The 13,510-nt window shown below is 37.6% G+C and overlaps 1 protein-coding gene across 2 annotated transcripts in view; it reads right to left on the reverse strand.

Moving 5' to 3' along the window:
• Window positions 1-4,853: 4,853 nt before the first annotated feature.
• The window catches only part of drc11 (dynein regulatory complex subunit 11), a 42,538-nt gene continuing 33,881 nt past the window's right edge, over window positions 4,854-13,510 (reverse strand). For both annotated transcript variants that reach the window (XM_026262127.1, XM_026262128.1), the window contains exons 15-19: window positions 11,060-11,259; window positions 7,104-7,190; window positions 6,141-6,318; window positions 5,643-5,881; window positions 4,854-5,540 (exon numbers count right to left, since the gene is read on the reverse strand). In XM_026262127.1, coding sequence (XP_026117912.1) covers window positions 5,388-5,540; window positions 5,643-5,881; window positions 6,141-6,318; window positions 7,104-7,190; window positions 11,060-11,259 — 857 coding nt within the window. In that variant the 3' untranslated portion in view covers window positions 4,854-5,387. The remainder of the gene's footprint in view (window positions 5,541-5,642; window positions 5,882-6,140; window positions 6,319-7,103; window positions 7,191-11,059; window positions 11,260-13,510) is intronic.

A 13,510-nucleotide genomic window follows, 5' to 3' on the forward strand; every position in this document is an offset into this window, starting at 1 on the left:
GGGTAAAATGTGTTATACAGGGTCATAAAAATTAAATGAATAGGTCCCTAAAATAGGTCAGTAAGAGATCTTAATTTAAGTTTTAGAAGGTTGTATTCATTTGATCAAAAAAAAAAATAAATAAAAAAAAAATAAGTAATATCGTGAATTATTCTTACAATTTAAAATGTATTATGTTTATTCCATTATTTTAAAACGTTTTTTATTCCCCTGATGGCATAGTTGAATTTTCATTGTAATATGGTTCTCAAATAACATTTATACTTATTATTATTATTTTCACAGTTGAAAGCACTTGTGCTGCTTTTTTTTTTTTTTTAATGGAACCTGTGATATACTTTTTCAGATTTTTTGATACAGTAAAAAGAATGTTTAAAAGAACAGCATTTCTGTCATCACAACCCTCAGAGAGTTTAGCGAGGTAATATACATGGTTATGTTAATGTGCCTTTATTTTGGGAGCCTGAAATGCAAACATTTGAAAACAGTGGAGATTTTTGAAAACCTTAGCATTACCATTACCAGCGTAAACTATAAAAACTATATTTTTTAAGGTGTGACATCATGCACATGCATATTACATGTTGATTACAGTAATGTGTGTTTCTTTAGTGGCATTACAAACTACTGACCGTGCATGCATAAAACAGTTTTGTTGTTGTTTTCATGGATCCATGTGATCAGGGATTGTTCATAGACTGTTGTCTGTATATGAAACTTTTCAAAACGCAAAGTTAAAAGTTTTTAGGACATAGTTGACATGTGAATGTACCCTTAGACAGTCAGACTTTGACCTGGCAAAGAAGAAAACTTAGACTTAGAATAAAGAGTCATGCGGATAATCACATGCACTTCTGTTTCTCAAGGACGTAAAACAGTCATGCTAGGGCTTCCCCACCCCTGTCCAAAAAGGCGGCAGCAGAGGCCTGTGATTTCCCAGATTCCCCTGCTGGAGCTTTACACTGGGTCAGGCTGGTTGGTCATTAAGCAGCAGGACAGTGGTGTAATTGAGATGAAGCACACCTGGACTTTAATTGCTCACTCACCTGGTTCAACAGCCCCCTGTGTAAGTAGCACTGCCTACCCTGTCACTCTCACTGTGAGACTGAGCCGCTAGCAGCATAAACAGTGCTGTCATACAGACGTTAGCTGACCTTTTAAAGTATTTATAAAGGTGTAACCAGTCTGCTCTCCTCCCCAGGTAAGCCCTTGTTTGAGTAATGATTATCAGAAGTGCCTGAGTAGCTAAGCCTCTCTCATCCACACAAATGACCTGAATCCTAGACAGGTTTAGTGAGTCCATTTTCCACTGTTTGACAAACGGCTAGTAAAAAAGCATGTAAATTGCTCCCTAATCCCAAACATCTCTTCAAACTTGGAAAAGCCAAACGATTTTAACTGTTCAGTGGACTCCTATTGCATTTGCAGAAAACGGCATTATGTAAACAGTGTGTAAAACAGGTTGAAGTTGAATTAAACTCATGCTGTGCAGCTCTGCAATGTTTTTTTTTTTTTAAGAATTTGTTCAAAGTAATCACTCTTGATTTGCTGCATTAAAAAGTCAGACTAATTAACAAATGATTAGCAAATGATAAAGAATTACATGATGTTGGGCTAATTAGCATAGCATTAACTGCTTTGTTTTATAATACCCAGCTGGCTAATTGTTCTTTCCCTCTCTTCTCCATACTTATTCCAGCAAGGAGGTGACTGTGGTTTCTCTCCTCCCCACTGAGGGGTCCTGAAGCCCACGGTTAGCTGCCTTTAAATGAAATATTCATATGAGGCTGGTACTGCCACAACATCACTGTCCATCACCAACTGTAAAGCAACCACATACACAAAGCAGCAGGTTTAGAGCCCAAATTTTTTTTTTTCAAAATGACTCAAATGTGGAGGTTAAACCAACTCCAGGGTAAGGCTAAAAGCAGCCAAAATGTATTAAACATCATAAAGCCGTCTTTTTAGGCAAGAACCAGACATGAGTGTCATGTAGGCTAATAAAATATGTTTAATGGGACTGATTTTGTATTTAATGTGATTACAATTCAATAAGAACATTAGAAATTTATAATTATATAACGTTTAGTTTCCACGGTTATTCAATATGCCCCAAATATATATTATACAGTATAAATACATAACTGCAGATAAGAAGTTGGCCATTGAGAATTACTACAAAACTGAATGATCTATTTGATAAAACATACAGAAAAACAGTAATATTGTGAAACATTATTACTTTTTCTTCTGAGTGATAACTTTATTCCTGTGATAACAAAACAACATTTTCAGTAGGCATTTTATTATAAGTCTATCCATCCGTCTTTGTAATTTAGTAAGCTTTTGAGTCTTCTCAGATGCTCTCCTGCTTTGTCTTCTTCAGAATAACACCGTACGCCACCAATTCTTTATTTTACATATTTTAAAAAAGCCATTTCGAAACAGCACACTAGCTCATAGGCAATGCATGTGTATTCCCAAGGAGCAAACTGTGCACTCTGCTCACAGGGATATAGTCAAATGTGACAGCTTAAGAGAGGCTATCCTGTGGGTCAGTTTCCCAGTTATCTCCTGTCATCTGGCCTTTTTAAAGGCTCACTTTAACAATCTCCATTAAATCAGGGACAACTTCTTAATGGCTCTGTCTCACCCTTCAGCCCCTAGGGCAAACCTAGGGTTGCTAAAGTTGTAAAGGCCCGGGCAGGCTGCATCACTATTAACAGTACCTCAGAGGTCACCGCTTGCTGCAGGAAAGGCAGTCCTGCATAAGAAAGCCTAGGACCCTGGAGCCACAGGACAGGGAAGTAAATAGTAATTGCAAAACAATGGTTAAAAGGCCCCTTGAAATGAGGGAGTTGCTGTACTTTATTTTACAGCAACGGCCACAGGGCGAGAAGGGTCTGCGCTCAGGTCTCAGGGAGACAAAAAGATGCATCTGACTAATCCAATCTGAATAATGTTTAATTATTAGCGCTCCTGAAGGGGAGAAATGTGTAGGGGAAATGACCTATGAGAATAATGCACAGTCAAACGAGGCATTTAATTAAAAACAGTATGAAGAGCACTGCAGGAAAAGATGACTTCAAATAGTCTTTTTATTTTCAGTAATTAGGTGTGCAAATATAATAAAAAGCCAGTGCACATGGGCATAACTTCTCGCATTTGAGTTAGCAAGACAAGAAAAAAATAAACATACTCTTAACATGTCACCCCCAGGTTTAGGGCTCTTTTTTGTTCTTTGGGTTAGAAGACACACACACACACACACACACACACACACACACGTATTCCTGATTAATTCAATTAGATGTGATCTGAAGCTACAAAGAGCACATTGAGGTGACTATGTTTGTCATGCCCTATAAACCTGGTGAGAAGGAGGAGGGGCTCCGGTAGGATCAGAGTTGAAGAGTGGAATAAAGATAGAACAAGGCAAGCTAAAAAAAAGCAAAAACTAAAAAAGAGGTTTTTCAAAGAGGAGAGAGGAATATACCAAGAATGACCTGGGATAAGTAGTGTGGGAGTTGATTATGTTGCAAAGAAGGGGTAGCACACAGATTGCTGAGAATGAAGGAATTTAAACAGGCATCTGCTCCCATGGGATGAGGAGTCTAAAGGAGGAAGGGAAGTGGGTCAGCTGCTTGGAAGGGCAGGCTGTTTTGTAAGCGCTGAACACTAAATACTCTGAGACCTGGGCAGAGATGTCACACAGCAGCCCTTCAGGCAGACACAGTATGACTGAAGAATACATGAGACAGTAGGCTCTGTGATACTGAGAGTTTTCATATACAGCTTGTGTTTTGCTCTCTCTGTCTTTTTACAAATGAGCAAAAAGTTGCCCTATTTAACTAATGAAGTCATAGTTCATCTGTCATCATTTACTCACCCTCATGTCATTCCAAACTTGTATGACTCTTCTCTTTTCTGCCACACACAGCAGAAGAAAGTCAGTCAATAGGTTTAGAATGATATGATGCTGAGTAAATGATGATTTACATTTTTGGGTGATTTTTTTAGCCACACTTTAAAATGAATGAATTTAATTTCAAGGCGACATTTTATTTCAGAACTAAATTAAAGGTATAGCTAGTATACCCATAAATGTAAATGCTGTTTTCATTTTCTCTCCCTCATGTCATTCCAAACATGACTTTCTTTCTTCTGTGGAAGAATGTTGCTGGTTACCAATAGTTTTGGTACATAGGTTTGTAAGATGTAAATGATGAGTTTTCCCTACCCCTTTAACCATTTCAAAATACTAGTTTGATGACCACAACATTTCCAAATGTCTTAATTTTACATTATAAACATTATCCCCCGATTTCACAGACAAGCTTTGAGCCTAATCTCAGACTAAAATCTAAGGCTGAGAAGTTTCAACTGAAAGAAACTTGCTCTAACTGATCTTAAAATGTATCAGTGCCTTTATTTTGTCTCAAAATGCACACCAGTAATATTTTTTCTAAGGCATGTTAATAAAAATACTTAAATGTTCTTAATGAACTAAAGCCTAATCCTGGTTTAGTTTAAGCCCCGTCTGTGAAACCAGGACATTATCTATTATTTAATCAATTAAAATTGATAAAATTATTAATTTTTTTATAAATGAGATTTTAATTAAATTATCTATCTAAAAAATGTTTGCATGAAAGGTATGCTGTTTGCACTAAAATAATTTCCCTTTGATTTCATATTTTGTTATTCAACACAATGACATTTATACTTTATTATAATTACAATGTTTATGTTATTTTATTTTATATTATAATTTCTCAAGTGTGACATTCAGATTTCAATGTTTTTGCCAATCATTTCTGGAAATTGTCAAGAGAGAAGATTTTAGGTTAGGGTTGTCCTTTAATGGCTCTCTGGCTTCAGGTCAGTTTTTAATAAATCAGATTATTAAAAAAAAGTAGCACAAAATACATTTTAAACAACACACTCAGCTTTGTACATCATGATAATGTTTAGTGCAAAACTACATAACCAAACCTTTTATTTCCTGAAAAAAAGAAAAAACAATGCCCAATTTGCAGCAAAAAACTACAGCAGTACATGCAAAGTCCTTAATTCAAGTATGGTATATCATAATTAGCCAACAATACAACTGAAGAGAAGACACATGATGCTAATAAAACACACAGATGAGAACCAAAGTCAAATACAACAAAGAAAAAACACCTCACAAAAAGTACTTGTTGAGCAAAAAAGGAAAGAATTAAACATTCAGTACTTAAAGACACACAGTAAGCAGACGCTTCTTTGGAAGATGGCTCATGCCCTCTGCTGGCCAGAAGAGAAACTGTGGCTGTAATTGAATTTAGGCTCTGATAGGATGACCACAAACTGTGTTGCCTATTATGTTAGTTTAAAAGTGTCAATTTTCACTTCTTTTTCTTTCTCTTTTTAGTCTTTCCCTTCTTTTCTTTCTTTTGTGATTTTCCTCCTTTAGTTTTCCCTTTCTTGTGATCCTCCTCTTCACTGGCCTTGGCTGCTCGTGCCCGTTTTTTGCCCAGAGGTGTCCGGGTGTACCATGCCTATCAATACAGAAAATACAAACACAATGTACACTCATTATATAAAGCTGGTTTCAACACATGCACCCCTCCAGAAAAAAAAAAAATCACAAAAAATCTGACCTTGAAGGCTTCCTCCTCTTCTTTGTAGACAGGATCTTGTCTTGCAAGAGGGGGGATGAACTCCACCGCAGTGAGGGGTCTCTTGGTCTGCTGATTGAGGCGGTGAGAGTTCAGGACAGTTTGGATCGCCTGAAGGATGTGACCCTGAGTGTAACCATCTGTTACTTTAGCTAGAGAGCTCAGATCCAGCTTAGGGCCCAGCTGAGCACCACCTGCTTGGAGCAGCTCCTTCCACAGAGCTAAACATTAAATATACATATGTTTCCCACCTCTTAAATTCATATAATATACATAAAAATAAAGCAGATTTTAGTATAGAAATGCAAACTAAACTGTACAGTAGTCAACATTTAAAGTGGATCAAAATCTTTCATCAAAGTTGTCCTAAAACCTAACACCAAAATGCATTCTTGTCTTAGAACAACTTTGATGAACATTTTTCAAACGTTGACTACTGGATATAATTAACTTATGTGAAAGACACAGATGTTTACTTACTAAATCTTGAAGCATAATCTGGTCTAGGGATCAAAATGATCTTCTTGTAAACTTTACAGAAAGGTTTTATGTCTGCATCGAAAGGTCTACGAGTCGTCCCCACCACTAACACTCGGTCCTCTGATTTAATAGATTTCAGGACCTTCGGCAGGCTTTTCTTTAGTCTTTTGGGCTCCATCTAGAAATTAACAGAATGAAGAAAAAGCTGAACTGAAGAAAACTATAGAGTTATGGAGAGTTAGCTTTAAAGCACTTCTAGTGCCATTGTGTCTCAGTCAAAGTTTTTTTTTATTTTTATGGATTTTTGGTTGAAAGCCTGAAATAAGGTCTGTGTTTAACACAAGCCTAACATGCTTTTATGTTTTATTAATCAACATGAACATCAGTACCCCTTTGTGATAACTAAAAAGTGGCTACTAAAAGTTAAATATGACTACAGGTGTTTCTGGGAATGTGTAGTTCATTAATAGCTACCATTTAGCTGTATTATATATGTTGATTGTATTTAGGCTTCACAAATAATTTTGTTGTGTTTACCTGTGATCATAAAACAAAACATGTAAGAATCATAAAGTTTTGATGGTGACGGAGCTTATTTACTTTAATAATCCAAAAGCTATTGGAAAAATCCTGTTGGTTTCTGACTGAATCTAATGCTAATTTCCAGGTTGGCCTACAAACATGTCATTGCTGCACTACTCTATTAATATTAGCACAGCGTATCTTCATCTTTAACCACAAGAGGTCAGCAGAGGCCACCTCCTCACAATAACAACGTCTTTAAAAATGAGTTTGCATACATTGGCTGCCAGTGAATGAAGGACTTAACAAATGCAGAAGAATATCACAGCTGATGGTCTGATATTGAAGCTGTATGCCAGGATGGATTAAAAGTTATGAGTATATGTGTTCTACTGACTGTGAACAGAAGCTGACTTGTTCTCTTCCTGCTGCTAGACAAACCTCTTTCTCCAGCTTCGGAACTTTCTTGTAGAATGTTTTCTCAGCGTCGCCAATCCAAATGACTGAGGGCTGCAGCTGCCGAGCCACCTGCCAAAACACGACAATGTTCCTCCAACGCAGGCCAAACGGTACAACAACACAAACAATCATCAGCTCTCTCTCTCACAAACAATCACTTATCTGCCAGAGAAGAAACAACACTGACTGTTATCAACTCTGCCCCCAAAACACATAACACCACATTAGTGAAGTCAGTGCATGCTTTAGATAAAAATTAAATGTATACATTTAGCAGACACTTTTATGCAAACCGACTTAAAGTGTATTTAGGATAACAGTTTTTACCTAACATGTGTTCCCTGGGAATCAAACCCACAACCTTGCGCTGCTAACACAATGCTCTACCACTTGAGCCACAATATGCTTTTTAATATCATTCGTCTGAAAACAATGTTTCCTGTTCACTACTGATTAACAAAGACATAAATATATATTCTACACAGGTATGTATGTATAGGTTTTTATACATGGAAATATCTAGCTGCTTTTGTATTTTAGAGGAAAGGGGGATCATCATACTTGCCATCATACATCCTTGGAATCAAAAAAAAAAAAAAATAGAAGGTCAATCTGGTTTTCTGCATCTATAAAATTGTCATACTATAGTATACATAGTAGGCTATATTCTGTAATAAGATTTAATATGCTATAGTAGTATGTTTTTGCCTTCTGTCTTGATTTCCTGTCCGAAGCCAAATATGGCTTCTGTGGGTTTCTATATGTTTGGAAACTGTCAATATAACTCTTTCTAGTGCTTCATTGAACTTGAAATCTCTATATGCTTCTGTTTTATGATGTAGTCATAGTGAATTAATTCAGCAAAGCATATTTTCACACAAGATTTCACAGATTCAGTTCCATAATGAGAATCAATGGACATGGGATTGACTCCAGTAAATACGCTGCTCATTTATTTAGCTGTAATTCAAGAAAACACTAGCTCTTTTTCCCACACATATCTGAGTTAGCCTTCTGGATTTGCAGATTTGTTTTAGTCTGATTTATTTTGGCCTCCACAGCAGCAAAATCAGAAGTCCACAGAACAGTACCTACAAACAAACTTCCCTAAATGAAACCTTCATCTACTGCTTATAACAAGAGAGCTTTGCATTGGGCAAGAATTTGGAGAAGTGATTCATCTCACAAAAGGGATAAGTGAGAAGGAAGTCATGTTGGCACCTGGTTTAATTCCCAGAATGCACTAGGAGAAGTGCTGAAAGATCACCATAGCCTTGCCTCATCCTGCCTTGTTTATCTGCTGTGCCAGATGCTCTCAGGAACAGTTCTTTAACTAGAACTTCCAAGCCTGGTATTTTCCTCTCTTAAAGGGATAGTTCACCCAAAAATTTTAATTATGTCATTAATAACTTACCCTTCATGTTGTTCCAAACCCGTGAGACCTCCGTTTATCTTTGGAACACAGTTTAAGATATATTAGATTTAGTCCGAAAGCTCTCAGTCCCTCCATTGAAAATGTATGTATGGTATACTGTCCATGTCCAGAAAGGTAAGGAAAAACATCGACAAAGTAGTCCATGTGACATCAGAGGGTCAGTTAGAATTTTTTGAAGCATCGCAAAAGCTACCACTTTATTCATCATTGTCTTCTTCTCATTGAGTTCAACACACAGTAGTTTGTGATATCCGGTTCGCGAACGAATCATTAGATGTAACCAGATCTTTTTGAACCAGTTCACCAAATCAAACAGAATCGTTTTAAACGGTTCATGTCTCCAATGCGTTTAATTCATTTACTCAAACAGTTCACTGACTGAACTTCTGTGAAGAGAGAACTGAAGATGAACACCAGATAATGACTCGTTCACGGTTCTATCACGGTTCAACGGTTCTTTTGCGCTTGACGTAATGGCATCATTGGCGATGATTTCCCTTGATTCAAGCCTTCGGTTCAGAGCTGAAGATCTTTGCCTGAATCCTATGGGACCCGATGGGACCTAACGGGTTCGGTCTCGTTCGGCCTTAATTTATATCATCTTATGTGGGCTTGGGTCGGGCTTGGGCTTGCGCTCCGGTCATGTGATGTGTTTCGGTTAGTGCGAGAAAGATACGAAAATGGAGAAAGATGTGAAAATGGATGCTGAGTAGGTTTAACGGAGGCTTGCCTCTGGCGATTATGTTTTGGTTGCACCAGCAACTAAAGAAAAGTCTGAGGTGTGGAAAAGTTTTGACCATGTTTATAATGAGAATAATGAGTGAATAATGACATACCATCATTAAGTGTAGGAATGCGCTTCGGGCTCGGGCCGAAACCTGTCGGGCCTAACTTTTAAGGCCCGATTACAGCTCTAATTCGGTTTACCTGGGCTCATACAATTAGCACAGAATCAGTTCAGAATCAATCACCAAAAGAATCAGTTCGGTTCAGGCGCTCTGTGTGTCGATCTGCTTCACACTGAATCACACATGCACAGTATCATCAGCTCCTCGGTTCTCGAATCGGACACGTCTGACAGAAACGGTTCTTGACTCGAGAACGAGTCATTATCTACTCCAGGATATTGGTTTGCTTGAACTCGGAGTGTCAGCCACATTAAAAAAGTTAACAGCTTAAGTCATTTGTGGATTTTTTAATGCGTATTGGAGACGCGAACCGTTTAAAACGATTCAGTTCGATTTGGTGAACTGGTTCAAAAAGATCCAGTTACATCGAATTGCTTTGTTTTGCTCTCTCACAACAGACACGGAAGAAAAGACAATGATGAATAAAGTCGTAGTTTTGCTATTTTTGGAACAAAATGTATTTTCGATGTTTCAAAAAATTCTAACTGACCCTCTGATGTCACATGGACTACTTTGATGATGTTTTTCTTACCTTTCTGGACATGGACAGTATACCGTACACACAGCTTCAATGGAGGGACTGAGAGCTCTCGGACTAAATATAAAATATCTTAAACTGTGTTCCAAAGTTAAACGGAGGTCTCACGGGTTTGAAACAACATGAGGGTAAGTTATTAATGACATAATTTTGATTACTGGGTGAACTAACCCTTTAAGGACACAAATATTGGCACAATAAACTATCCTAACTTTATTACTAAAGCTTTATTACTAAAGGGAAGAGGTAATGTGGGGATAAAGTTTTGGCCTTCTAGGTTAAACACAAGTTTATTTATGTAACGTATTTTCCGGACTATAAGTCACACTTTTTTTCATAGTTTGGCTGGTCCTGCGACTTATAGTCAGGTGCGACTTATTTATCAAAATTAATTTGACATGAACCAAGACAAATGAACTAAGAGACATGAACCAATAGAAAACATTACCATCTACTACAGCCGCGAGGGGGCGCTCTATGCTGCTTAGTGCTCCTGTAGTCTACACTGAAGACATAGAGCGCCCTCTAGCGGCTGTAGACGGTAATGTTTTCTCTTGGTTCTAAATATATGCGACTTATAGTCCAGTGCGACTTATATATCTTTTTTTCCTCATCATGACATATTTTTGGACTGATGCGACTTAAACTCAGGTGCGACTTATAGTCCGAAAAATACGGTACTCTAAGTACTAAACACTTCTTGAAATGTTAAGCATCAAGTAAACAACGTCTTGTTTTAATTATTTTGTCACCATGATGACACAGATAGGAATGTTTTTCCATTTGCATTAGTGGTTATGTTTGGAAGCCATGCCAGAATATTTCACATAAACGAAAAACATCACGCAAAGTTTGAAGTTTCACTCCATTTTAGAAGATGTATAAATCTTAATGCAAAGCTACAGTACATGCACAGCAATCAATCGCATATGTTGATTCTATCAGTTTTTATGATATATGGAGCTAAAAGAAGCTTATAGAATTTCAACATTGGAATCTTGGCTTTCTATATTCCCAGGAGGTATTTTTAGAGATGCCTCAGATGATTTCACCTCACCTTAAAGACCATGTGCAGGAGGTATTGCAGTCCGCTTTTGCCTGGATATTTACCAGCTAGTGTTGCAGGGGAGAGGTCAAATAGGTTCGCCCCAGTCTCAGTGCACAGGGAATGGACCAACATCTTCTTTCCAACACCTGCCGGCCCCGTAAGCAGCAGAGCCCGGATTAGGGGCCCTCTTTCATGGACGCACTGAGAGCCTATGGAGACCAGAAGAGGGAGCAGTGAGTGTTCTATCCTTTTTCTATGTTCCCATCATCGATCTTGACCTCTTGCACTTTTATCATCATTAATTTGACTGACATTATTCTGCACAAATACTGTATATCAGATAACCATCGGTATACACCAGTGGAATAATAAGAGTAATTGTTCAAAAGTCATCTCAAGAGGATTGCGAGATACTTTGCAATATAATATTGTTGTAACAAAGAAGGAAAATCCCCTTTGACTCCAGCTGTTTAAACTCTAATACACCTCACCCAATAATTCATTTATATCTAAAGACAGGGAGGAACTATACTGCGAACTCTATACTCATTTGATTAGGAAGTCAGATGTCAGGAAAGGTTGATTGCTCTGGCTGCCGGTGCACAGTAATAGAAGAACAATAGTTTAATGGCTCTCTAGAGCTAAGACACAGGTGGTGTGAGATCCTTCTGATGGATGTCGTGGTAAAAGGGCTGCGATTGAACAGAGCTCAGGATGCAGTGAGCGGGCATGAATGTGAGACCACACAGACACACAAACAGAAGCATACACAAACATACGACTACCAGTGCACACACAAACATCCGGCCACACACACACACATTCGCATAAACAAACACGTCCGCACAGACGCAGCATGTAACAGGTGCTGTGCAATATCACGTCTCTGTTCTCAATGAGTCCCAAAAGCACTGTAATGTATACCGGTGGTCCATGTTTGATAACATTATATTAAGTAAGTCATTATTCACTGAAAATCTTGGCATGCACCCATCTGTTCTTGCTGTGTTCATGATAGAAGTAGCAATGTCTGTTTCACTGTTTTGAGTTAGATCTTTGTAATGAATAAGTTAATTCAGTTCACAAAACTGATCTGAAAGATTAGATAACAAATTGGAATAATCAAAAATGTTAAATGCTCACTGGAAGGGAAATTAATAACATCTTCAATTTCTGTTTGTTCATCACACAAAAAATTGTAGCAAATATTATAGTAGATATTAGAATTCTTTTACTTTGTATGGCCTATTCTTAACATACTTTCATGGCACCTAATTTTTCGTTTCGAAGCTTCAAAGTCTCAGTTCATAACTTCATATTCATTATAAGTGAATAGAAAGAACATGATCAATCTTCAGAATTATTTATTTGTGTTCCATGGGAGAATACAAGTTTGGATTGATATGAAGGTTAGAAAATTATGTCAGAATTCTCATATTTGGGTGGACTACTCCTATGAAGTGAAAAGAAGTATGTGTAACCCACCCTGAGATAAGAGCATTGAGGGCATAGAAAGAACTCTAGTGATACATATACATGCTCATATTTTGCATGTGAGGGTATTTGTCCTCACATCTTCATCTCTCAGTGATAACCAGAATCATTGCCCTTTTAAGGAATAGTTCACCCAGAAAAAACAACAACATTGCAGACATTCTTTGCCCTCATGCGATACATGCTATTGTAGATGAATTTGTTTCTTCATCGGAACCGATTTGGAGCATTTTAGTAATCTGATTTAAATCAGGAGAAAATATGCACAGATCAAGCAATCATGTACTTCTTTTTTGTCCAGAAGGGATGGTTTAAAATGAAAATGCCTTAATAATGGATTTGTCATTCAAAAGCACAGGTTTTCACTCCATAAGAGGTTCATTGAGTTGTGTACATTACTCATTGATTAATGTTTTGTGAGCAGCTGATGTACTGCTAAATTTCACAAAATCTGTTCTTATAAAGAAACAAACGCATCTACATCTTGGATGGCCTGGAGGGTTATTAAATTTTCAGCTAATTTTTATTGTTGGGCGAACTATTTCTTTAAACAAGTCACATTTTCATTCTCATTGGGGTGTTATAAGATGTTTGTGCATAGATCCCTAAAGTTGCAAAGACTAAAGTCTCAAACCCAAAGAGATATTCTTTATCAAAGCCTTATTTAAACATGCCCCCACGTCTAAGTCACTGTGTGGGAAGATTTGCATAACACCGCCCAAATGTTCACGCAAAGAAAGAAAGTGTGACTTTTATTCTCGCTGTAGTATCGTTGTTGACTTTATTCAACAATTTGTCTCCTCTGTGTCACTCCACATCAGCATAGCATCATTTAGGCGAATCTGAGCTGTATACAGGCAGTGTACGCTCTTCTGTGTCAGCCGCGCCACAAGGATACAGTTTCTATGTATATTTACGCCTTGATTTGAAAGAAAATAGCACAGCCTGTGTCGCGGCTGACACAGA

Source organism: Carassius auratus, chromosome 6, assembly GCF_003368295.1.
Source record: "Carassius auratus strain Wakin chromosome 6, ASM336829v1, whole genome shotgun sequence".
NCBI lineage: Eukaryota > Metazoa > Chordata > Actinopteri > Cypriniformes > Cyprinidae > Carassius > Carassius auratus.